Source organism: Nannobrachium achirus, assembly GCF_963921795.1.
Source record: "Nannobrachium achirus genome assembly, chromosome: 10".
NCBI lineage: Eukaryota > Metazoa > Chordata > Actinopteri > Myctophiformes > Myctophidae > Nannobrachium > Nannobrachium achirus.
Window position 1 is genome coordinate 25,984,218 of NC_137819.1, and position 25,976 is coordinate 26,010,193.

The following is a 25,976-nucleotide window of genomic DNA, read 5'->3' on the forward strand; positions in this document are numbered from 1 at the left end:
CATCACTTCTGCTGACTCACGGCGCAAAACGTTCGGAGGCTGTTCCGGAGGAAATCGACCCGACGCGCGTTTTTTCCGAAACGGCGCAAAACGTTCGGAATCTCCTTATGCGGAGCTGATTGTTGACATCAGGCTGTTCCGGAGGAAATCGGCGCAAGCGCTGACTCATTGTGACATCATTTCATAAAAGGCTCTGACATCGCGTACGCAACATGAGTCAACACAAAATGCCATGGTTATGTATCTCCATATATGGGCATATGGGCAGATCTCCATATGGGCTACACAGATATATGGGCATACATGGACGTATCGGCACAAGGGCTGACTCATACAGAGATCTCCATATATGGGCATATGATATATGGGCATAAAATGAATGCCCCCATATATGGGCATAAAATGGATTGCAGACAGACAGATACAGATATCTCCATATATGGACATAAATGGACAGAGGCAAACAGATGGTCAAAGATCTCCATATATGGGCATAAAATGGACGCAGACAGACAGATACAGATATCTCCATATATGGGCATAAATGGACACAGGCAAACAGATGTTCAAAACGGGTCCTATGACCACAGGTATAATGAGGTTTGCATTAAAGGGGGAACCGGCACTGTGTCTGCAACACAGTTGGAGGCACAGACAGATACTCCATATATGGGCCCAAAGGGCGGCCCAGCTTCTAGTTTATTAAATTGTGAAAACCTGACAAAAGGTAGGAACCAAAAATGTATGGACCCATAAAAATTTGTCTGAGACCCACAAATGGGTCCAGTGTCCAGTGTTTGGGAACCAGTGGCCTAGACAGGTAGCCTGCAGTTTCTGGGATGGGCTTTGCCAAAGAGGCAGTCTTCTGCGATTGGTTCACCATCTGACCAACAGAACAGTAGCAAAGCAGTGTTATGTGGCTAGCTAGTGGCTAGCCTGTTGCTTGCTAGTGCTACTTGCTAACCAAAGAAACAGGCAGAATAGGAGCGTTACGAACTAGTAATCAAACACAACATAACATGTCTGCTACTGATGTTTCATAGCAAGATCGATACGATCGCAAATTACGGCGACGGGCGACGCAATGTTCATGTTTGGGAATGTGCTGCACGGTCCGGCGGCGGCGCTGGTTTACTTAGAAACGCACATGAGTTCTGGGAAAAACCCACCCACGCTGCTCACAAGACGCTGATTCACGACGCTGATTCGCCGTACGGATTTCCAAACGAGGAAAACCTCTTCATCTTCATCTTCAATGAGAGCACTTCCAGACTACCTGAATCGCCAAAACAATTTTTTAAAGGGGTGTGGCTAGCGATTCAGGGTCTGGAACCAGGCTACTAGACAGGGGTTTTTGTTCCTTTTTTTCTGTCAACACCAAATCTCTTCGCCCCCAAAATAGCTGATCTACAAGCTCAAGCTGTCCTGAACACTGTAAGCATGTTGTTACGGGTGAGATTGCTCTGGAACAAGGCTGTAGTGGCGTGTGTGAAATATCAGTGGTTGAGGCCCAGAGCTTTTAAAAAAGCATGAGTTATGAATCAAACTGAATGCTTGTATTCATAGGGATGCAGAATAGCTACTGATGGAAGCTTGAGACTCATCCAAGCACATAGGCAGAATGAGATTAGGCAAATTGTCATTCTAATTCCTTATATTATTACTTCTTTATGGGAGCAGCTGTGCAGCTCTGGTTCTATGGTGTACCCATGTAGCGCTGGTCTGGTGATTTCTTTGAGTGAAAGTGTTGCTCTCTCATTTTGAAGAAAGAGGAATCTTATTCTAAAAAGTGGCTGTATTCAAGCTGTGATTTGACGGCTGTTGCCACTTTTATTCAACTTTTGTTTCGTATAAAAAATAACAGTGTTCATGTTCTTGTTCTTGTGGCTGAATAGAACAGTATAGGAAAAAGAATGAGCAAGACAGACAAGAGAAAAGGATTCTGACAACTAAACAAAAATATCAATTCCTTTTTCTCTTGTACTGTATGTCCTAATTGACTGGACTGAACTCTCCAGTCTCACTCCCCCTGCTGCAGTCTGAAAACTCACCTCTCTACCTCACCCCCTAGAACTCATCATTCCTTGTATCTATCTTGCCTATTTCTTTTGATGAAGCATAGCGTTAGTTTATGCAGGACACGTGAGTCTCGCCCGCCTCAGCTGTAATCAGCTGTCAGTCAGATCCTTTTCCTATACCTCATTCACAGATGATCATTACATCACACTTGTCATAATCCAATCAGAGCTCTCGCTCAGTAAGGGAGGCTCCTTTAAATTGCATTTACTATAGCTCTGCTCGTCCTCTATCAGAAGCATCGGATCTGCTGCTGCTTAGCTGCCTCCTCCACCCCAGCCTCCACCTTTTGATCATAGTCTGGCATATAGGCTACTGATTCAAGCTAATATTATGTCAATGTATTGCTATGCTATTTTATCCCTATGGGGGTTTTTGCTTAGCGTTCCCTGATTTTGCATTGCAAGCAAGCATGAACAAAATTCAGGGAACATCTCCGAACGTGGAGCCCTTTAACGCCAAGTTTAACTGCATTCCATCTGCTGCAATAAATGGTTAAATCTACTTTGATGTGAGTGTTCCTGACTAAAATGCTAGTTATACAGTTGTTTGCCCATCATTCTGGCCAACTGTTTTTGGTTCTTGCAGTTCTATGCAGTTGTACCCTATGTTGGTTATAGGCTACTTGAGCTTGGTGGTTAATCACAATAATCAATTCAGTCCATTCAACAACCAAATATTATTTCTAATTTGTTCATGCATGCTTCGAGATGATATCCCATTAATCAGAAAGGTAGCTGAAAGAATAATTGCTAAGAAAATAATCAATAGTCGCATCCCTGAGACCCTGACCTGAACAGTAGCCTAGAAAAGTGGAGCAGGCTGTGTAAATAAGAGCATGACCACCTAGTCACCTGTGAGACACGGCACGGTTCGGAAACCAGACATTCATCAGCATATCTACTGTGTCAACTGAGCGGCTAACCTTGAAATCATTGATCAATGCAACAACAGTGCATTCACTAACACCAGCCAGATTGAATGATGCAGCGCCTCAGCCAGAGCAATCCATGAGACCCAACTGTAATTCCCGACCCGCTTGATACCAGACATAATATTTCATTTGAAGAGCTTCGTGAGAAAATCACTTCCCTGTGATGTATTGCACAGCTACACACAATCTAATGACAGTATCTGAAAGAAAACGGCGAGGGATATTGTGAGGGCCTGTTCAGTGTTTTCTCAGCTAATTGCTATACGATGCCCCGGTAGTCCAATTAGAACATTTTAGTAAAAAGCCACATCTGGTAAACACCCCGTCTTTTTACCCGAGTTCCATCAAGGCCGGGCGAGTACTTCCCAAGATATTGTCTGTGACTAATGGAGATATGCACAGATGGAGACAGAGTCGAAGATCCCAGAACATTCAGAACGGTGACATCTGTCTGATGCGAGGCTCCAGAAACCATTTTCACCTGCTCTCACTATAACTCGCACCAGTGTTGATTTTGTCAAACTATGATAATAAATGTTTGTCGACGAAAACTAATTAAAAACGAAATAAAAGTTAAGCTGTGATGACTAAAACTAAGCCTAAACATATTGACAATTTCGTCAACAAAATAAAAACTAGACAAAAATGTTGGGGAGGGACTGGTGGAGAAGAGAGTCATTTTATGTTTGGTTGCTCTGCGGTGTTGCGTGCTAGCACATCTACAAGCTCACAAGCTTGTAGATCTGCTATTTTCAGCACATAACGAGCTTGTAGATCTGTTATTTTCAGCACACAACCAAGTGTGAAATCAGTCATCACGATGCCATCAAGGCCTGCCAAAATACATTTCAGTTGACTAAATCAACTGTAGATTTAGTCGCCTAAAACCCTATGATATTTAGTCGACTAAAATCAGACTGAAACTAATACTTTTCAGGTGACTAAATTATGACTAACACTAAATGACATTTTCTTCAAAAGACTAAAACTAAATCAAAATCTGCTGTCAAAAACAACACTGACTCGCACTAGATTGGGACCAAATATAGCTTCCGTACCCAACATACTGAATGAAGATGGCCAGATGAGGAGAGGAGAGGAGAGGAGAGGAGAGGAGGGGAGGGGAGGGGAGGAAGAAAAACAGAATCCCCTCCAGACTTGTTAGCCCACATGGTAACATGTTCTGGGCCAAATATGTGTTCTCTGTAGAATGTTCTGCGGAAGATATGCCATGTGTGGGAGCGGTTGTTTGTTTACAAGTGGGCGTGTGGGGCTTTGGTCTCTCCATATGTGTGCACGCCTGTTGGGTCAACATGTGTGTATAGAACGTACAAAGAGACGTGTGAGTGCGTACACTATGAGTTTCTGTTTAAATGTGCGCGTGTGTGTGTGTGTGTGTGTGTGTGTGTGTGTGTGTGTGTGTGTGTGTGTGTGTGTGTGTGTGTGTGTGTGTGTGTGTGTGTGTGTGTGTGTGTGTGTGAGAGAGAGAGACAAACAAACATGCACTTATGCTAGACACTCCATGTGAAGTGTCCCAGGACACCTCAGATCCGCAGCATTCCCATTCCACAGACTGTCACACGGCCAAAACCATTCATCTTCTTCATCATCTTCATCCCATGCTTCAAACAAGGCTCCGACATGCCACTGCGCTGCAGATATAGTGCTGCTCACACATTGCCACTGTGTTAAAAGGGGATATGCGATACGTGGTGTGTGTCCTCAAACACATTTGGCATTATATAACACGCTTGTGTTATTCCACTAGCATTTGGGTTTAGAGGAGTAGAGGAGTGCATACTTAATTACTCACCGTTTCAGTTTATTTTCGGTGTTTTCAGCATCCTCTAGTGGAGAGTTTGGCAGACCTACATACAGTACTGTACATACATACATACAGACACTCGTTACATTAGTGTTGCATCACTTCGCAGCTCAGCTGATAATGCAATGCAATAAAGTAGGTTAAGAGAGACTAGGAACACATTTGAATAGAATACAATTATGTAGGCAGTCAGGTGGCCCAGGGGTAAAGTTCTAGGACTATAGGGGTTTGAATACACGATATACAGTGCAAACGGCTTGACCATATTGAACACAATAGGCTCTGTGCCACTGCTATTACAGTTAGACAAAGTAACAGCTACACAAAGTAACAGGTGCCCCGACACCTGTTCAGCCAGGAGAATGTGTTCATCGTATCCTCTATTTAGGTACAGTACTCACTGAGTGACACAAAAGGGTTTCCAAGAGTGTCCTGTTACTTCCTCGGGGTCAGGTGAAAAGAAGCTTTAACAGTTTACTTAACAGTCGGGTTCTATAATGCATTAGGCATATAATCGCATTTAGAATGCATTATGCGCTTATGAGGCATCATAACACTCGTTATAAATGTTTAGAATCATGTATGACAACGTATAAAAACGTTTATAACGTATTATAAATCCTGGTTGGCATTGTTCGAAGGAATCTTTATCCCACGATTTTTGTAACACATTTTTTTCACCCTAACCCTAACCCCACTGGACATATAGCGAGTGGAAGGAACATGTTATTCCAATCAGTTCCTTTCCCCTCCTTCAGGCGCCCCGGATGGCCAGGGGGAGGCAGTATGGAGACCAGGATTACTGCATGTATTTTGTGAGGGTACCTACCCTAGGAGACATTGGGAGAACATAGAGGCCTTTTTGCCAAACCCACCTAGGATATGGGCACTGATGACACGGAGGAGAGAACACGCCCCCAGCACATAGAGACCAGTATAGAGACCAGGCTGCATGCAGGCCTATATTGTGAGGGTACCTACCCTAGGGGACACGGGGAGAACATGCAGACTCCATACCGAAAGGCCCTTTTGCCAACCCCACCTACAGTAGGGATGGGCACTGATGACGCGGAGGAGAGAACACACCCCCTGCGCCCACAGCGTCCTCAGTGGGAATCAAACACAGGACCTTCTAGCTGTGAGGAAGAAGGAGTTCTCCTCAACGCTATGCTACTTTAGACTTGGCATGGCAGCACACCCCGGGTAGCCTCCCACCCATAGGCGATTTTATAAGGGGTGCAAAGGTGCACTTGCACCCCCTGGCCCGCCAGGGGGGTGAAAAACCTCATAAAGTCTCATAAAGGTTTCCAAACGGCAGCGATTTTCCACAGAGCAAAAAAAGTGTCTGTTATTTAGTTCTGGTGGCGAATTTAGTGGCGAATGGCTCCTAAAGCCCTCTCTCTCAAGCAAGCTAACTCAACTCAATTTAAAGAGAGAGTACAATATATAAATACAATATTTGGATCCGAGATGTAATGGAGTAAATAGGCCGAGTAAAGTACTGGAAATTGTGTAGTCAGTACTCAAGTAAGTAAATGTATTTTACACACAAGTTGTTGCAAAATAAGTAAATAAATCATATAGACATATGCTCATAGTGTCTAGAAAAACTAAAAGCACACATTTTTGTTTATATTGTGTTTGCAATTATGTAAAAAAGAAACCCTAGAACCCCATTAAAACAACAGGATAAACCATACAAAACCCAAGAATTTTCGCACGCACTAGCACGCGTGTCCTGCACCCCCTGCTAGAATAGGCTAGAATCGCCTATGCTCCCACCTCACGCCTAAAATAAACTTTTTGGACAGAAAATATAATATTCCATCGGAAGGAAAAATGTTTGTTAATGTGTTAGTCCCCTACAGATTTTTCTGCAGAGGGTGCAGTGGAATAACAAAAAAAGCAAGGCACTGCAGTACAAGGGGACATAAATACATAAATTGGAGAAAAAGGGGGAGAAAAGATAAATAAATGCATCCAAGATAAAAAAAAAAGATCCATGGCTTAAAAGGACAAAACAATTCATCACAAGAAAATCTGTTAAATTGAACAGTTGGTGCATTTGTTGCTATCTGTGTGTGTGCGCGTGCGTGCGTGCATGCGTGCGTGCGTGCGTGCGTGCGTGCGTGCCTGTCTGTCTGTCTGTCTGTCTGTCTGTCTGTCTGTCTGTCTGTCTGTCTGTCTGTCTGTCTGTCTGTCTGTCTGTCTGTCTGTCTGTCTGTCTGTCTGTCTGTCTGTCTGTCTGTCTGTCTGTCTGTCTGTCTGTCTGTGTGTGCGTGCATGCAGCCGTGCATGCGTGCGCGCGCACATGCCTATGAGCTGTGATCATGTGATTCCATCTCATCAGCAAAATATCAACTTGCTTCCGACATCGTGCTAAATTATACATCACTCTGTAACACACACACACACACACACACACACACACACACACACACACACACACACACACACACACACACACACACACACACACACGCTTGCTCGCGCAAACACACACCACACATGTGAAACACACACACACACCACATGTAAAACACACACAAACACGCGCAAACGCATGCATGTGTGCCACGGGTGCGTTTATGAATTAGTGATGATCTGACAGTCTTCAGAGAAACGGGGAAGAGAGACTGAGGGAATCCTCCTCCATCCACATCAAAGTGCCTCACAGCAGGCAGAGCCATCACACAGAAGGGGGGTCCGCGTAGGGGGGCCAGAACACCTGCTGGTCCCCAGTCTCCGCTCTGCCCTGTTTGAATGACGGAGGGACTTTGTTGTGCAGATGAACTAGCCCTTCACAGGGACGACGTTTATCCCATTTTGTAGGTTTCTCGGTTGAGGCAACCGTTTTGTTGAGGCTTTTGTTATCCTGTGCGAAGCTAAACCGAGCCGTACCGCAGTGGTTCTCAAGCTCTTTCCTTTAAAGCCTTGGTTTTCAACCTTTTTCATTTCAAGGTCTATTATTTATTCTGCATTTGAGCCACGGACCGCCGTTTGATGTGAATTAGCCTCTCAGATCCAAAACTTTGAACATTTTGTTGTAGTTGGAAAAGATTTTTCCCAGAATTCCTTGCTGTCTTATTGATGTGGTACCATAGGAGACACAACAGGCAAACGTTGATGAAAATAAATATTCTACTCTACTCTAATTGTGTAGACGTCTTGTAAATTAAATAATGCAGATGTTCAACAATAATTTAACTCTTGCGAGCATGAAATGAAATCAAATGGACCAAGAAGAGATCTACAGTATAAGGGTCCATTTGGTTACCAACTCTCCATTATTTAGTTGGGAACCACACGGAACCACCTCAAGGACCACAGGTGGTCCCCGAACCACTGGTTGAGAACCACTGATTTAAGGACCCGCAGTTTGATTTTCATTAGCCCCACGGGTCCCCATTACTCTGAGAGAGTACAAAATGTAATTTTTTTATGCTCTCAGAGTGTACTATTCTGTTAAGGGTCCATTTGGTTTGCAGGCCCAATTTTGTCCCCTCAAAAGTTGACCAATCACAGCTCACGCTACTACAGTATGTACATGTCATGACGAAACATAAGCTCCTGCAGCTACGAAAGACAGTCAGCTATCTCTAAGTGTTGCCATTATATTTTCTAAAACAACAAATTAAAAAGCCTAGAATTAGCGTTGAGGACAGGGGACTGAGTGAACTGATTTTGTCTTGTCTATAATTACATCTTTAAATCTATACTACACCTAATGAAGGTGTTGCCATGCAAAAATGAGTTGCTCAACGCCGCTGCATCTCCAAAGCGTTAGAACTCTGGGGTTTAATCTGAAGTAAATAAATAAATAACTGCTCAGCAAAGCAAAGCCAGAGGAAGACAGTTCAACTCATATCTCTGGTGGAAAATACCACAGTTCAGCGGCTGTAGCGCGCACAGGGTCCAGCTATTGAATTATCTTTATGGGTAATGAGGCTGTCTGTTCCACTAGCAGGCTGGGGGACCCTGTGGGTTTGACACTGGAGGGGAAGCGGCGGTACTCGTTAGCATGAATGACACATAGGATGTGTCCTGTGGAGCCTGGCGAGCGCCTCGGCTCCGACCGCGGAACCCGGGCCGTCATCACCAGCGGCCACGCGACCATGAAAGTTGAATGTGCGCTGTCTTATCCAATCTAGCACTTAAAGCAGAGGTCTTTCCAGGGCAAGGGTTTTGAGGGCCTTTGAGCTGAATTTCTCTGTGTGATGTGATGTGGCGCGTGTGCGTGCGCGCGAGTGTGTATGTGTGGTTGTGTGTGTGTGTGAGACTGAGAGTGAGAGTGAGAGTGAGAGTGAGAGAGAGAGAGAGAGAGAGAGAGAGAGAGAGAGATGTTCTTTATTATATTCTGATTCAACGTTTGACATTCATTTCAGTGTAATGATGAGAGGTGGAAACATCAATATGTAAGTGTTACAGCTTCCATAATGCCGTCGGTTGTACGGCTACTGAATGTATATCTTTTCACGTCTCTCTCCATGGTGCCAACATAGATTAGTAGCCTATGGTAAATAGTGTGTAGGATACATACAATTCATTCAACTTATCCTCAATCCTTTGGGCTATTTTTGTCACTGTACTGTACTTTTTTGCATATAAGCAACCAGCATGTTCTATATCTGCATGGTATCTATTGAAAAGGCGACAGAAAAGGATACAAGGAGATAAGTGCTAGAGTGTGAGGTGGAGTCTGAGACTGAGTCAACACAAATGCAGCACTGTCCATGGTCCTGAACTCCATATACAGTCCACAACATCCATCACCTGATTTAGACGGCTGCAGCCACATTGACACACAATAACATCATAATCCAGGTGTATCTATTATGGTACACAATTGTCAGCAGTAGCCTACATTTAGGGAAGACTTGGCCTTCGCTCTAGCCTACTCTGCCAGCCACCCCGATTGCCTTCATAGCAACATTGTTATAGATATAGATATTGTTATAGAGATAGTCACAAAAGAGCACTAGATTGCTAAGCAAATGGCATATAGCCTTAGAAATCTTTTAAGTGATTAAAAATGTGACCACCTTTGAATAAATTTTGTTTATTTAAATGTGTCCTGTGCCTTTTACCCATAAGTATCAGGAGCAGTGGGGGATATTAATGTAGCACCCAGGGAGCAGTTAGGGGTTAAGTGCCTTGCTCAGGGACACTTGGGGGCTGAACCAAGGACCTTCTGATTCCCAGAAGGCCTCCTATATAGACCCATTCAGCGATGGGTTTCCCCATGAGTCCCATTTGTACACTCCCCGATTTAAATTAGCACCGTCCCTCGAAAGCTGTTCTGTATCTACACAGCAATGGCGTTATTATATTGCTAACGCGTAGCTTAAACAATGACAAGGACTTTTACTCCCCCCCCCCCCCCCCCAGGGTTTCTTCTGCATTTCAATGTCAGGGGATTACATGCAGATAATTGTCATGACTCAGGATATTTCTGCCGCTGAGATCAAAACCCCCCCCCCCCCCCCGCATGCGGTAAGGGCTTACTTACAGCCTGCTATAGAGCTGCGTGTGAGCTAAACACCGGAACATGCACAACGTGCCATGACCGAGGAAACACCTCTCCCACTTCTTGTACTGTCATCACTATTTACCATTTTCACAACATTGCATTATTTTTTAGCGGAGAATTGTAGGTGTGAATGCACCCCCCAACACACACACACACACACTGAGCCAATGAGCTAAATGTGTCCATAGAGGGGGTTCAGATAAGTCTCCTGGATGCCCTCAGTGGGAGAACACACACACACACACACACACACACACACACACACACACACACACACACACACACACACACACACACACACACACACACACACACACACACACACACACACACACACACACACACACACACACACACACACACACACACACACACACACACACACAGAGTGAGCCTGAGCCAAGGGCTGTATGAGCAAGGACTTGTGCCACCAGATGAATCTGGGACGGTTCACAGCAACACTGCATGTCTGCAGAGTTTAACCGGGGCGTTTTTCTGCCAGTTATGTGATCATCAAGGGCTAAGCCAGGAGCCAGCCCATTCATAACCGTGCAAACAGTCTGACACCAACACGCTCGCAAGGGCTGGAAAACTCATGCATGTGCACACACACACACACACACACACACACACCTAGTACACGCACTCACACTTTAGCAGCATGTCATATCATTAACAGCAGCAACCAGCTGGGACAACCGCAGGCTTGACACGCATGGTGCTCGCTCACACACAAACACGCACGCACACACGTGCGCGCGCACACACACACACACACACACACACACACACACACACACACACACACACACACACACACACACACACACACACACACACACACACACACACACACACACACACACACACACACACACACGTGTGTTTGTTCATCTGGGAGTAGGTTAGCAAGCTGGTGTTCGTACTACATTAAATGTTTGTCACCTCACATGAAACAGTTTCACTAACGGTGCAACGAGGCTAATCTGTATCCGCTTCCATTTAACAGACATGGGACTTTCTGAAGAGAGTGACGACAGAGTGTTACCGAAATAATTAAATGCATTTTGAACAGGAACCACTGAGTGGTTTCGGATTCCCTCCCCTGGATACGAGTGCCTGTGATACAAGATTCTCTGTTTCTTTTTGTGTTTTGTAGCGCAACAAAATGGCCTCAATGAAGCCATAACAGTTTTCTACATGTGTTTTCTACATGGCACAGCGTCTGATTTGATTTCAATTCTTGTCACGGGACATGTATACAGTAAAACCACTACCATGTATAAAGCCATGTATAAAAAAAGACTACCATGGGCATGGGCGGTGCGGGAGTATAGCTATGGAACAACATTCCATTTGTGTGATCTGCCCTCTCCATTGAATCTTTTAAATCCAGGCTCAGAACGGCTGGACTCGCGAGCAGAACTTTCATTTCCAAGGGGTGGACTAAAAAAATGTCTCTGGACACGATTGGTTAGACCAGACCAATGCTGGGCCCTGATTGGTCTCCCAATTCTTTGGGGGACGGAAATGGATTCACAATAGAGCGGGGCCAGACCCATAGATGCCAAGGGCAGGTTTTATTGCCCAGGCGGATTGGTCTGGTTCCAGGCTCGTTCCACGGCACTCAACATCAAGGGCTGGGTTCAGAGCAAGTCCCTGCAACATACTAGCATCCAGGGACGTGCTGGCCATTGGGAAAAGCGGGACAACTCCCGAACGGCCGGCCATTAGGTAAAAAATACAAATAAAATGTCGGCCTTCGTTCCATTTTGGGGGCTGGGCGGCCAACAAAGTAAACCGTCACTGTCGGGCAGAAACCTCGTATCTCCAAGTTTCAAATTTATACATTCTTTCGCAAAGCAAAGCCCTGCTTCATCATACAAGGCCGTTGCACAAAAGTAGTGAAAACAGCCGATCTACAAGCACACAACGCCTCGCAGTGCGAGGCGTTGTGTGCTTGTAGATCGGCTGTTTTCACTAGTTTAAATCATTTTTAAAATGATAAATACAAAACAAACGGTTTAATTTGGACATACAAGGTTTCCACCCGACAACGACGAAATATAACTCATGTACAGTAATTGGCCCACTGGCTTGTCACTTGTCATGATCTGAAATGGCAAATCTTTGAGCAGCAGCAGCAGCGCTATAGAGAGAGATCTCTCTCTATAGCGCGCAATGGGGGCCTCTCCAACTCTTTTTCCCGGGCTGAATCAGGGGCCCAGCACGTCCCTCATGTCCAGGGGCTGTTCCTGTCTTATACATAAAGCTGCCTCGAGGGACAGCCGCTGCTCGAAGCGCCCGCGTCTTGCTGGCCACCTCACGCCAAGGAAAACGTGGTGACTTGGGAACCATTTTGTTCCCAGGGCTACTTCGTTACTCACGCCAGGGTGGCGCCTGAGCTCACAGCTCGGCTATCTTTCGGCACACGACGCCAGCGCACAACAAAGTATAAATTAGGCTTAAGTATGCCTTTAGTCACGCTCAGCTGGTCAAATGAATTCCCAGCGGTATGAGGAGGCAGGGACGTGCAGAGAATGTTAGAGAGGCAGGGGCAAACATTTCTAAAAGGGTCTTTTGGTGGAAATATTGAAAACAGCTGAGCTCCAAGCTCACAGCTAGGAGGTCTGCTATTTTTGGTGTGTGATATCACACGTAAGCATAATCAAGTCAATACTGTAGATGTGGCGTATGCTGCATTCAAGTTCAGGAGAGTTTGGACAAGGCAATTCTCAATGCTGGTATGGTATGGAAAAGGGGGGGGGCATTTGCATTTCTTTCACCATAGTCAAAACTGCATTCATGGACTGGAGAGGGCACTTTTTACAGACAGATAAAAGGGCAGGGGCTCAAGCTCCCTTTTACGTCCATGTGTGCACATGCCTGTGAGAAAGCATGGCTTTCGGGGAGTTTGTTTTAAAAACAGGTCTGTCTTGGTAATGGGAGATGGGTAAATTGCCCCTTCACCCCATGCCTGTCTGACAAGAGAGGCCACTACACGGCACTAGCAAAAATAAGTGCAGAGTCAGGATGTCAAGCCTCGTGCAGAATGTGAGGCTACCGTCATTGCTGGGAAAATGACTTCCCATGTTTGATTTTCGTTGAGCCCTACATTAGATGCAGATACACGTGCATATCGAGATATATACATATTTGCGGTCTCATAGACACACCCACACCCACACCCACACACACACACACACACACACACACACACACAGATCCATACCTTCATAGTTGAGCTTGAAGCCGTGAGCTGAGACGGCAAAGTCGCTGGTCAACCTCAGGGAGAAGACGTTTCCCGTACTGGTGACAGGGGGCGGCACCTGGAATCCCGTTAACCTATGGGAGCACAGAGAGGAGGAGCAGATGGGACGCGTTAAAGAGATTAACAAATAGACCCGCACATTAACCAATTAAGAAGACAGATACAAATTAAACACTTAGGATAATAACACAGCGCTCCTCATTAGCGCGAGGTCCTGAACGGAGACGCACGGAGAACAATAATTGTTCTCCGTGTCTCCTTTCAGGTCCTCACTCACTAATGAATGCGTTATCATCCAATTAAGACGCAGAAAGGTGGATCGTCGAGTTAGCAAAATCAACAGTCAAGATGACACACTTGTTGCCGGATTACGATGAGCTGGAAAACACGTCCATACAAATTGCATGAAGCGAGGTAAACTGGACTTGAATGGCCTTTAATGGACTTTTTCTAATCTTTTACAGATGGCTTCCCACATAACGCCAGTGACGCGGTGGGGTCCGTTCCATCCAATATTGATTTCCCGAAGGAGCAGAGAGGAGGAGAGGAGAGGAGAGGAGAGGAGAGGAGAGGAGAGGAGAGGAGGAAGAAGATAGGGAATTCATGTTGTTTTGTTTGGGGTTTTTATTCCTCCATCAAGTCTGGAACAAAGCCAAACTTCTCGTTTCCGCTGCGCAGTGGTGGAAAAAGTACTCATATTCCTTACTCAAATAAAAGTATCAATACTGCCAATATAGAAATACTCTGTTACAAGTGAAAGTCCAGAATTCAAAATGTACTTGAGTAAAAGTACCAAAGTATTGGCATCAAATTATACTTAAAGTAAAGGTACAAAATGTTTATTATGTCTATTTTCAAATAAAATATAAAAGTATAAAATAGGGCTAAAGTGGTTAATGTATGTTTTATACTATTTTATTGCACGGCTTGTTTGAATGCTTGATTCTGATTGGTCAATCGCTGAAATCAGGTCTGATATTTCTGGATAACAGACAGACCGCTCAGCTTGATAACAGACCGATGCCTAATCAAAGGGTCAGAACACCTGCTGTGCTGAGGCAGCACTGCGTGAATCTTGTGCTGTATCCAACATGTCAGCCATGTAAACAAACACACAGCGACATTTACAACTAAACGTTGCTCTCAAGAATGTTTTTGAAAACATTTGAAGCCAATGCAGTAACCAAATATGGATTCTATTTGATTAACATGCGTCAAGGCGACGTTGCACTCTGCGGCCGGCCAGTGCAACACTTTCCCTACTGTAAGCAAGGAAATATTTCGTTTTTTTTTTTTTTTTTTTTTTTTTTTTATCATTTGAGTCAATGCATTAATTTATTTAGTAAGTAACTACTAATAAGCGGGATAGCATCTCGCTCAGCGGTCGTTATCGAGTGATAGGAGCCCGACAGGTTGATATATCAACCTATCAACCTGAAGAGTTGGATCCAAGAGTAGTGGAGTAAAAGTAAAAGTATTGGAAATTGGAAACACTCAAGTAAAAGTACAAATACCTCAAAATTGTACTTAAGTACAGTAAGTAAATGTACTCAATTACTTTACACCACCTGCCGCTGCGACAGTTTTTTCCTTATTTTTCTTCTTCTTTCCCTGCAGCTACCCATACATCCCCCCTCCCCCTCCCTCCCTCCCTCCCTCCCTCCCTCCCTCCCTCCCTCCCTCTCTCCCTCATTTCTTCCTCTTTCATCTCTCCTCCTCCTCCATAGCCTGGATCCACTCTGCCTTTGCTTTTTCTCCTGGCATGAAATTCACCAAACTCTCTCACGCTTTTCCCTCCCTCCCTCCCTCCCTCCCTCCCTCCCTCCCTCCGGCCACCTACCTGTTTCTTTATCATCCTCATTACCCCCCCCCCCTCCTCCACCCCTGAGCCACCGCCACCCCTTTCTCCTTTTCCTTCCTTGCTTTTTTGTTCGTCTCCTCGTCAGTGGTGGAAAAAGTACTCAGTGACTCACATTGTTTTACTTGAAGGGGTAATGTCACCTAAAGGGGTACTGTCACTTTAAAAAGTCATCTTAAAATATGAGTTAATATTTTTATGATGTCATTGTGGGAATGCAATTATAAGCCAATCAAAATAATTGACTGTACTTAGACTACTTACTGTACTGGTCAGCTGTTGTTGGGGGGCGAGGGGCAGATTACATTGTGACATGAGTTTCAGACTATTTCAGACGGTTTTCAGGGAGACCACGTGACCTACTGTATCATCCTATTATAATTTCGGAGCGTGTCAGCGGGCCTTTAAGTAAAAGTATCAATACTGCAAAATAGAAACAGTCTGGAATTCAAAATGTACCTGAGTAAAAGTACAAAAGTGTTGGCATCAAAATCTACTTATGTACCTAAAAGTAAAAATACAAAATGTTTGAAAATAGCAGATCTACAAGCTCACAACACGTCGCATCGCTATTTTCAAATAGCCAAGGTATAAAATCGTTCTGAAGTGGATTACTGTATGTTTTATAATATAATCACTGATAACTCTAACTAAAGTTTTCAAATAAATGTAGTGAAGTAAAAGTATACAATATTTGGATCTGAGATGTAGTGGAAGTAGAAGTAAAATTATTGAAAACTGGAAATGCTCAAGTACAGTACTTAAGTAAATCTACTTAGTTACTTTAGAACACTGCTCCTCGTTTTCTCCTGCATCTCCCGTTTCCTTACTTCCCTCTCATGTGTCCGACCTCTCCTCTCCCCTCCTCGGCCTTTACCTTCTCCTCGGTTAAACGCTTTCTTCTCTCCTTCCCTATCTCCTTTTACCGGAACCACACACACACACACACACACACACACACACACCCCACAGCATTTATCTATCACTTCGCCTCCCCTCCCCTCCCCTCCTTCACCCTCAACCGCAGGCATTTACCCGTCACTCTTCAGCAGCACACTCCCTCTGATGTGTGTGTGTGTGTGTGTGTGTGTGTGTGTGTGTGTGTGTGTGTGTGTGTGTGTGTGTGTGTGTGTGTCACACTGCTCCTGTCGTCTCCCACACATCTTTAGGTAAAAAAAGAAGAGGGGAAAAAAAGAGACGCGCTAGTAGAAATGCACGACGACATGAGGATTTTAAAGACTGGAACAGTTAAGCACAAAGTGGAGACGATGACGCTGAACCAAAACACACCGTGAAGAGATAGGACCTCTCCCTCTCCCTCTCTCTCTCTCTCTCTCTCTCTACTCTCTCTCTTCTTTCATCTCAGCTTCTCTCTCTCTTTCTATTCTTGATGGGTTTCAGTGGGAAAGCTATGCGGCATCTGAAGTGACATGACACAGTGAACATAATCGTCGCTGTCCGGTGAAAACCTTGTATGTCCAAAACCATTCGTTTAGCATTTTTCATTTTAAAAATGATTTAAACTAGTGAAAACAGCCGATCTACAAGCACAGAACGGCTGTGCCATCTGTGCATCTGTGCACACAACGCCTCGCGGTGCGAGGCGTTGTGTGCTTGTCGATCTGCTGTTTTCACTACTTTTGTGCGACGGCCTTGTATGATGAAGCAGGGCTTTACTTTGCGAAAGAACATACAAATTTGAAACTTGGAGATACGAGGTTTCCACCTGAGAACGACGATATACAGTAAGATACACGTACACACATATATTCAACTCTTCAGTATTTACTGCTCTTTTCCTGAACATTTCCTGCAAATTAATTTTGTTTGTTTCTTTCCCTGTTTTGCCTTTCAAATTTTTATGGAGAATGGAGCGTATTTTTGCAGAAACTCGCAATTGGCAAGAAACCACTCCATTCCCACTGAAAAGCAGAATCCACCTTCATAGGCAGATTTAAACTTCAAAGACAGAGAAGGTCATGAAAATAGGTCATGAAAAATAGGTGATGAAAATCTACTGTCTCAGTTGCCAATAGACGCTATTCACACAGTGGCTATCTTGCCATGAAGTCAATGAAATGCCACCCTAATTGCTACCCTATTTAGGTGCAGTTTTCAATGCAAATTTCAAACATGGCCACCAGGTGATATGGTCTATGGCAGGACACGTGAAGTTTTGAAATGGCACATCTGTATAATGTAACTGTAACACTGTATACATATGACTCACTGTCTAGCAGAAACCTTCTATCTGCCTTTTTCATCTTTGATAGTGTTGTGCACAAAGTAACCGATCTACAAGCTTATAAGGTGTCACAATTCAACACATCATAAGCTTATACACTGGCTATTTCAGCTACTTTATATTTATACATACACAAACACAGACACATCGACCGACTGACCTATACCACCGACAGACAAGACACATATATATGAAGTCTGAGTGTCTGTACAGTAGGCAAGGCATCCGCCTCCTAGTTCACGTGAGGGCAACACAGCCAGCAAAATGATCCCATCGGTCTTTCCCATGCGGCAAGAAGAACATCGGAGTTCCCTTAAGACCCCCTACCGCCCGAGTATATCTATATACCTCGCTCTCTTCCCACCTTTCATCTCCCTCTCTCTCTCTCTCCATTTCCACCAGCATGCACTTGCTCTCTTTAGTCTTGCGTTTGTTCGTTTGTTCCCTCTGTTTCTATACCTGTAATTCTTTTCCCTTTCATCTAGCGTTAGCATCTTCACCTCTCCTCTCATCTCTCCGTTCCTCCATTCCCTCCTCCTCCTTAGACTCCTGTACTTACTCTCTCGGTCATCCTCACCTCCCCCTTTCCGCCATATTTCCTTTCTTTTTATCTTGTAAATTGTTCCGTGCCCTTTTCCAACCTTTTCTCTCATCTCTCCATGTCTCGAGCCTCCGCCACCCCTCCCCCATCTCTCTCTCTCTCCATCCTTTCATCCCTCCCACAGGGGTGTCGCACCAAATTCTGGGCCTTGGGTACAAGGATTCACTCCATATTTTGTCCTTTAAAGCTAGGTTAAGTGATTTCACTTAAGTTTCAGTTTCAGTTTTCATGTAGTTGACTGACAGGGGCCTTCCCCCAATCATGATCAGGTGGGGGTATAGGCCTTGGTGAATGTAAAGGCCCGCCCCTACTCAACCATGGTTGGAGGAAGACCCCACTCTATCTTGATTGGAGGAAAACTTGTTGCCAGACAGTTTTTTAAACTGCTTTTTCCTCCTCACAGGAGATAAAGCTGAAGTCCAAATATGGACCAAACACTCTATAGTAACAAGTACTATCAGAACATAGACCCAATTTGTTATTATTTGAATTAAATGAAATCACTTAATCTACTTTTAACTATTGAAAAATAGCAGATATACAAGCTCACAGCCCGGCACCGAGTGAAAAAAAAACTATGTTTCTATGTCAGTGATGCTCAAACCTTTTCATGTGAAGGCCGGACCGCCAAAATCAATCCCATCTCAAAATATTTAGTTCCAGGGACCCCCCCAGAAGCACAATTTGAGTTACAAATGTTAACTTAAAAAACACGACTTTTCAAAAATAGCAGATCTACAAGCTTGCAACGCGGCACCGAAGCTTGTATGTCTGCAATTTTTCAATAGCTAAAGTACCTACTTTTCAGTGTCTTATTTTATGTATTTATTTAATGGGAAAGGCATTTCATAGGCAATTTAACCACTTGAACCATTTCTTAATACTTGACCTTTCACTCTGTACTTAGTCTGCTTTTTTCCCCCTCTATACCAAACCTCTTTGCCAAAAATAGCCGATCTGCTATTTTTGGCTAAAGTTCTCAGAATATGGACACTAGGGTTCAAGTTGTTAATATAAAAAGGATTGGAAGAGGACCCCCTGTAGTAACTCTGAGGACCCCCTAGGGGTCCCGGACCCCCTGTTGAAGACCCCTGCTCTAAACCACTGGTTCCCAAACACTGGGTCGGGACACATTTTTATGGGCCCCTTCATTTTTTTTTCTTTACTACATTTTGTATTTAATTATTACTATTTCAAAACATTTTCATAAAACATTCCCATACCAAAAAAGCTAAAATTGTCATGAATTTTAAAAAAAAATCAATGAACGAATGAATGAATGAGAAAAATCGAAGAAATTCCATAAATTAGAAAACAAACGTTTAAGAAGTAGTGAAAATAACCAATCTACTGTACAAGCTCGCAACGCGGTGCAAAGCGACACATTGTAAGCTTGTCGATCTGCTATTTTCACTAGTTTGGGTCCCGTCGGCAAACGTCAATTTCTCTTTTTTGGGTCTTAAGCCAAAAACGTTTGGGAACCACTGCTCTCTAAACAACTCTTCATCCTTCTCTCTCCAACCTCTACATCTATCATCTTGCCTTTCCTCCAACTTACTGTCCTTTTTATCTGGCGTTTCTCCTCTAACCTCTCCTATTTTCATCTCCGTCTCCCTCCCTCCCTCCCCATCTCTCTGTAGTGCACTCGGTTCACGCTTTGCTTCATAATGACGAACAAAGAAGAAACAAACGTCCGCTTTTCTTAAGTGTTTACCCACCCCTCATCTCATCTTCTGTCTGACCCCTCCTTTCATGTCTCTCTCCATTTCTCTCAGATCTTTTTTTTTTCATCTCTCTCTCTCTTCTCTGTCTTCATTAAGTCTCACCTCAGCACAAAGTAGTCTCCTTCCCTTTCAACAACTACTTAGGAACATAAAAAGCATGCAATCATACATACTTGCAGATAATGCGAGCGCGCGCACACACACGCGTGCGCGCACACAGTGGCCTCCTATCCAGTTGTGGCGCTTCTGAAATAGGGATGGGACGATATGCGATATTATCTTTTAGCGTGATAAAAAACACTCACGATAATCGTATCGTGGAGATTTAATTCATCGTGATATTGTCCTCCATCATGCACTGGGGTCAATTCACCTTTTGCTGCATATCCGGTAGCACTTAAACCCTCTATAATTGGTAAAAGGTACTTATAATAAACATACTTCATACAGTCTTTTTTTCACTCTCAAATGTCTTTGCCAAAAAATAGCAGATCTACAAGCTCACAACGCGCCGCAATGCGAGGTGTTGTGAGCTTGTAGATCTGCTATTTGTTGGCAAATGTTCCGCCCCAGGATAATGGATGTTGATTATCGCGATAATATCGTAAATCGCTATTTCTTTTGTCACAATAATCGTGATATGAAATTTTCATATCGTCCCATCCCTATTCTGAAACAAGGGTTTTTATGTGGCTCTTAGTACACGGCGTGCTCTGTGAATTCACATGGACAAAATGATTCCATTTAAAAAAAAAGAGAACCATTGGATAACTCAGAAACGGAGAAGTGTCAATCTGACAAACGGTCTGCTTCTCTCTTAACTGCACAAACATTGATTATGTTGAGACAAAGCATGCTATGGTTTCCATTCCCCTGAATAAGAGCTCAGAGCATATGGCACTAAAACACTGCGGTGGGGTTCAGGGTGGGGTCACATCAATGTGCTATGGCCATCACAGTGGTGAAGAATGCTTCCCTACAGGGGACCACCCATTCACACACTAGAGGTGCTATCAGCACCCTCTGCTGACACATTTGCAGTCAGAGTCTCTCTCTCACACTCTCTCTCACACACACACGCACAAACACACACGCTCGCGTATGCGCGCGCGCGCACACACACACACGCATGCACGCACGCGCAAACGCACACGCACACATTTGGAATATGTTTTAATGAGGTTAAATTATCCTTACCCTGGCCTAGATTGATCTTGTAGTTTGTTTTACAGTGCAGGTTAAAAACTACAGCAAGGGTAAAACATGGCAGGTTGAGCTTAGTGTACTGTAGATGTAGTCAATACTTGTTGACTACTGATGCACTTTGGCACATTGGCACATTGGCACACCAATATCTAACACACCCATTTGATTCGCTCAATACCAGAAACCACAGGCAGAGAATTGGGAAGGCTAAATATGTCCACGAACAGTCTGTACATCGGAAGCACTGTAAATCTATAGAAAATAAAGGGTGTCACATAATGACACTTTAAAGCTATACTGTGTAAGTTGCTAAACTAGTGGTCAGTCGCAGTATTGCTTTTTTCGCCCGTTTTTCGCCCGGAGTCACCGCGGACCACCGCCGCGGACCACCGGAGCGGCGCCGCAAACCACCGCAACCGATACGAATCCATGGAGTGGTAGAACGTAATTTTCTGAGCAGGATTTGGGGAATAAGAGGTTAAGAATCCTTCGCCATCGTAAACACTGGTTGCTGAGGGTAGCTACTTCCTGAAGAGTCGGTTATTGGCCGGTAGTGTATCATGTGTGTATGATCTGCGTTGTGATTGGCCAACGTATACACAACGTATACAGATGATGCAGATTACGTCATTTTGCCGGGAAATCCCGCCCCTGTCACTGCTAAGAAGAAAACATATAAAGAGAAGGCTTCAGAAGCTGAAAATAACGGAGTGGGTGTTCTAAAACTTTAGCGATTTAACAGTTAGGACAATTTTAAGATTTGTTTTATAAAAAAAGTTACATGGTATAACTTTAAGCGCTTGAAGATTGGCTATTATAAAAGTTTAATGCTAATACTTTTGTACTTTTAACTTTGACTTGTAACAAGAGTATTTTTCTATTATGGCATTGCCAATTTTACTTACATAACCCACATACTGTACTGCATAATGGCAGACTTGAGTGTATCTGCCTGAACCAGCTCACAAACCACGCATAATTAACAAGGCTTCATTACAATAGTTCCACATTCACCGTGTGTGCCTCAACTAACAATGAGCACTCTGCAAAAAGGAGGCATCTTTTTTAGCTTCAGAACACATCACGTCTCCGTGTAAGACGGGCACTGGCAGCTTATATATTTTTCAGCATATAATATATACGCATCCCGAGTGAAATTATCACTGATGGTTTTATTGTGTACGGCACCGTACTGTCCCAAATCACGATCGCTGGTGAATGTGGAATGAGCCAACTGAGGGATGTTGATGTCTTTAATGTGCTCCAAACGCTGCCAGGAGCTTTTGATGAAAATGTTTCCGTTATGTAAAGAACACCCTCGACACTCCCTTCCCATGTTCGCCTCTTCTATCTCCTGCTTCGCTTAATCTTATTTGTAATGCTTCATGTCACTTTCTAGTGCTAAGAGTAGGAAGCTTGCGTGCGCACACAGAAATCTAACAATTTATGTATGTATGTATGTCCACGTAGAAGAATACAGTACAAAGGACAACGTCTTCAAATGCTTGCGCCTAACAGTAGAGATGGGATTTATGGTTCTGTGAAGTGAGCCGGATCTCTGAGATCCGTTCCTTTCAAAGAGCCGTTCAAAATACTGTCTCATTTTAGTTACTGATTACTTTGTAGATTTTGATTATGATTGCAAATCACTTCAACCTTATAGGCCTATACATTTTGGCCATAGGATACATTTCTGCCATTTGAAAATAGCCGATCTACAAGCTCACAGCTCACAGCTCACAGAGCTGCTATTTTCAAATGATTTTTCTACATTTTATTCATTGGAAAACTTGTGAAATGGGACCTTCTGCACAATGAGTACTTTCTACTTTTGGTACTTTAAGTGCATTTTGATACCAATACTTTTGTACTTTTACTCTATAGCCTACATCAGTGCTACTCAACCCGCGGCCCGCGGGCCGCATGCGGCCCTTTCCGCATGTCTGTGCGGCCCGTCATGATCATGCCAAAAGAAATATGATTTTTCTAAGCCTGTCAAAGTTAACGTGAAACGCAAAACGCGGTGATGTTTGACCCTCGGTGCACTCCGTAGTTAGGGATAAGAGTCAGGAAGCGAATGCAGTAGCAGTGCAGAGATGCAGGCGGCTACACTAGAGCTAACAGTACAACGAGACAGTCAGACAGACAAATATGCGGAGATTTTGCAGCAGACAACCACAGTCGGGCTCACTGGAGCGGAGACGCATGACGGTCGTGCGATATGACCGGCCGCGAATCCCGCGATCGTCATGTTTCAGTCTAATGAAGACCTAGCCCTTGTCTCCGCTGCTTGTCTCTCCCTCCGCGACTCCGCCAGTCAGCTCCGACTATAACTCTATGGCACCGACAGTCCAAGCATTCCAACAGATCGCGCTGCAGCCAAGGAACTATGCTTATTAACACAAATCTCCTCCAACGAGCTGTTGTGTTTTACAAAGCTCAAAGCATCAAACTGTTTTACAAGTACAGTGCATCTGAGGGGGAGTTGAACGTACTTGAGTTATTTTTCCATACAATAACTCTCTTCACCAAAAATAGCCGATCTACAAGCTCACAATGCATCTTGTGGTGAGCTTGTAGATCGGCTATGTCCCCCAAGAATAGGGATGCTGGGGTTTGAGTGATTGAATAATAAGTATAAACGTTTATTTATTTTAAATCTGTCCTATTAATGAAAAGGAGTGTTAGTGGCATGAGAAAACATACCTTTACATTGCCAAAGTTCACTAGCTTTGCATACCCAGACACAGGGGAGGTTACAAAAAGGTTGAACCAGAACTGTTCATTTTCACTTCACATTTTGTGAATAAAGCCTAATTTGATAAAAAAAATCAAATGTCATCAATTTCATCATTCCATCCATGACAATCTTTTGGTTCAATGAGGTTTGGCCTGGCTTATGGAAATGTGGCTGTTTTCTGTGCGTTTCCTTAATTATTAGACTGTGTACTGTACAAAATCAATGTAAACGTCCAAAATAGGACCGTCATTTTTAGCTTGCGGCCCTTTGGACTTTTGGTATTTTGCTGAGTGGCCCCTGAGCCATCTCAAGTTGAGTAGCCCTGGCCTACATTTTAATTCCAGACTTCTGCTTGTGGCAGAGTATTTCCACATAGATTGCAGTATTGAGTATTGATATTTTTACTTAAGTAAAAAAAATGGAGTACTTTTCCCACCACTGTTCATTTACAAAAGGAACGGCTCCCTACTGCGAACCGGATCCCATCGTTCATTTCAACTCGATTCGTTTGCGAACGTCCCACCTCCACCTAACAGTCTGTGCGTTGCGAAGCGTTGTAAATCCATAGATAATAAGGCAGATGGCCGTGCTGTCGGCTTTAGCGCTGTCCGAGGTGCATACTGATTGGCTGAGAGAGTCAGTTATAATGTACCTCGAAATTTGACACAGTCCTTGAAAAGGAAAGTCAGTCGAAAAGGTGTCAACTGAGAGTCGACGGTCGACAGCTTTTTTGACATATTTTGAATGGCAATAAGGTCCTTGCCTAAAATAATATCTGAATGTACCGTAATGTTCTGATCATTTATATATGTCCCTCAGGTCTGCACGCCCCCCCCCCCCCCCCCTCTTCCCCCCCTTCTCGACCAGCCAGGTCACGTTCGACCACAGCCTCCAAAGCTCACGATTATGTGGGTTATATAAGAATTATAGTGCATTTACTTTCTGTAGGTATAAGTAGGGAGAAGTTAGTGAGAAAAGCCTCTGCGCACGGACGCACACGCACACGCACACGCACACGCACGCGCACACACACACACACACACACTGAATTTTCTATTTCCTGTGTGTAGGTGTACTGCTTGCTGATTTCCTGCGTGTCAGGTTTATCTGCAGAATTATGGACCAGGAGATTTATGAGTCAAAACAAAATTCCTTTACAGACCAGAGAGAGAGAGAGAGAGAGAGAGAGAGGGAGGGAGGGAGAGAGAGAGAGCGAGAGAGAGGGGGGGGTCTATTCCCGGAGCGAGGGTGTTTGTCTGTGTACGTGTGTACAGGGGCGTCACACCAAATTCTGGGCCCTGGGTACAAGGATTCACTGCGGGCCCCACATGAATGTTAACTATTGAAAAATAGCAGATATACAAGCTTGCAGCGCAGCACTCAAGCTTGCTGCTATTTTTGAAAAATCGTGAAAATGTGTGCAAGAAAGATACGTTTCCATGTCAGTGGTGCTCAAACTTTTTCATGAAAAATATAAAGATAAGGACCCCCATCTCAAAATATTTAGTTCCAGGGACCCCCCCCCCCCAGAAGCAAGTTTGAGTTACAAATGTACGCTTAAAAAATACATATATTCAAAGATTTGCAAACATTTTCACGACTTTTCAAAAATAGCAGATCTACAAGCTCGCATCTACAAGCTTGTATATCTGCTATTTTTCAATAGCTAAAGTTACTAGGGCCCCTTCACCTTGGGCCCTAGTAACTCAGTCACACTCCCCCCCCCCCCCCCCCTTGTGACGCCCCTGCGTGTGTATCTATTTGTGTCTGCGTATCAGTTTGTGTCTCTCTGTCTCTATGTGCGTGTTTGTGTGGTTGAGCGTATGTGCGTGTACTGTACATGCACTCGTGTGCGTGCGTGTGTGTGTGTGTGTGTGTGTGTGTGTGTGTGTGTGTGTGTGTGTGTGTGTGTGTACTGTACATGTTTGTGTGTGTGCGTGCATCTGTGCGCGTGTGTGTGTATGTA

At 44.1% G+C, this 25,976-nt stretch overlaps 1 protein-coding gene across 1 annotated transcript in view; it reads right to left on the minus strand.

Moving 5' to 3' along the window:
• Positions 1–25,976, minus strand: part of csmd3b (CUB and Sushi multiple domains 3b) — a gene marked incomplete at both ends in the record, with an annotated part of 797,030 nt that overhangs the window by 559,541 nt on the left and 211,513 nt on the right. The window contains 1 exon segment of the mRNA XM_080735998.1: positions 13,598–13,710. Coding sequence (XP_080592124.1) covers positions 13,598–13,710 — 113 coding nt within the window.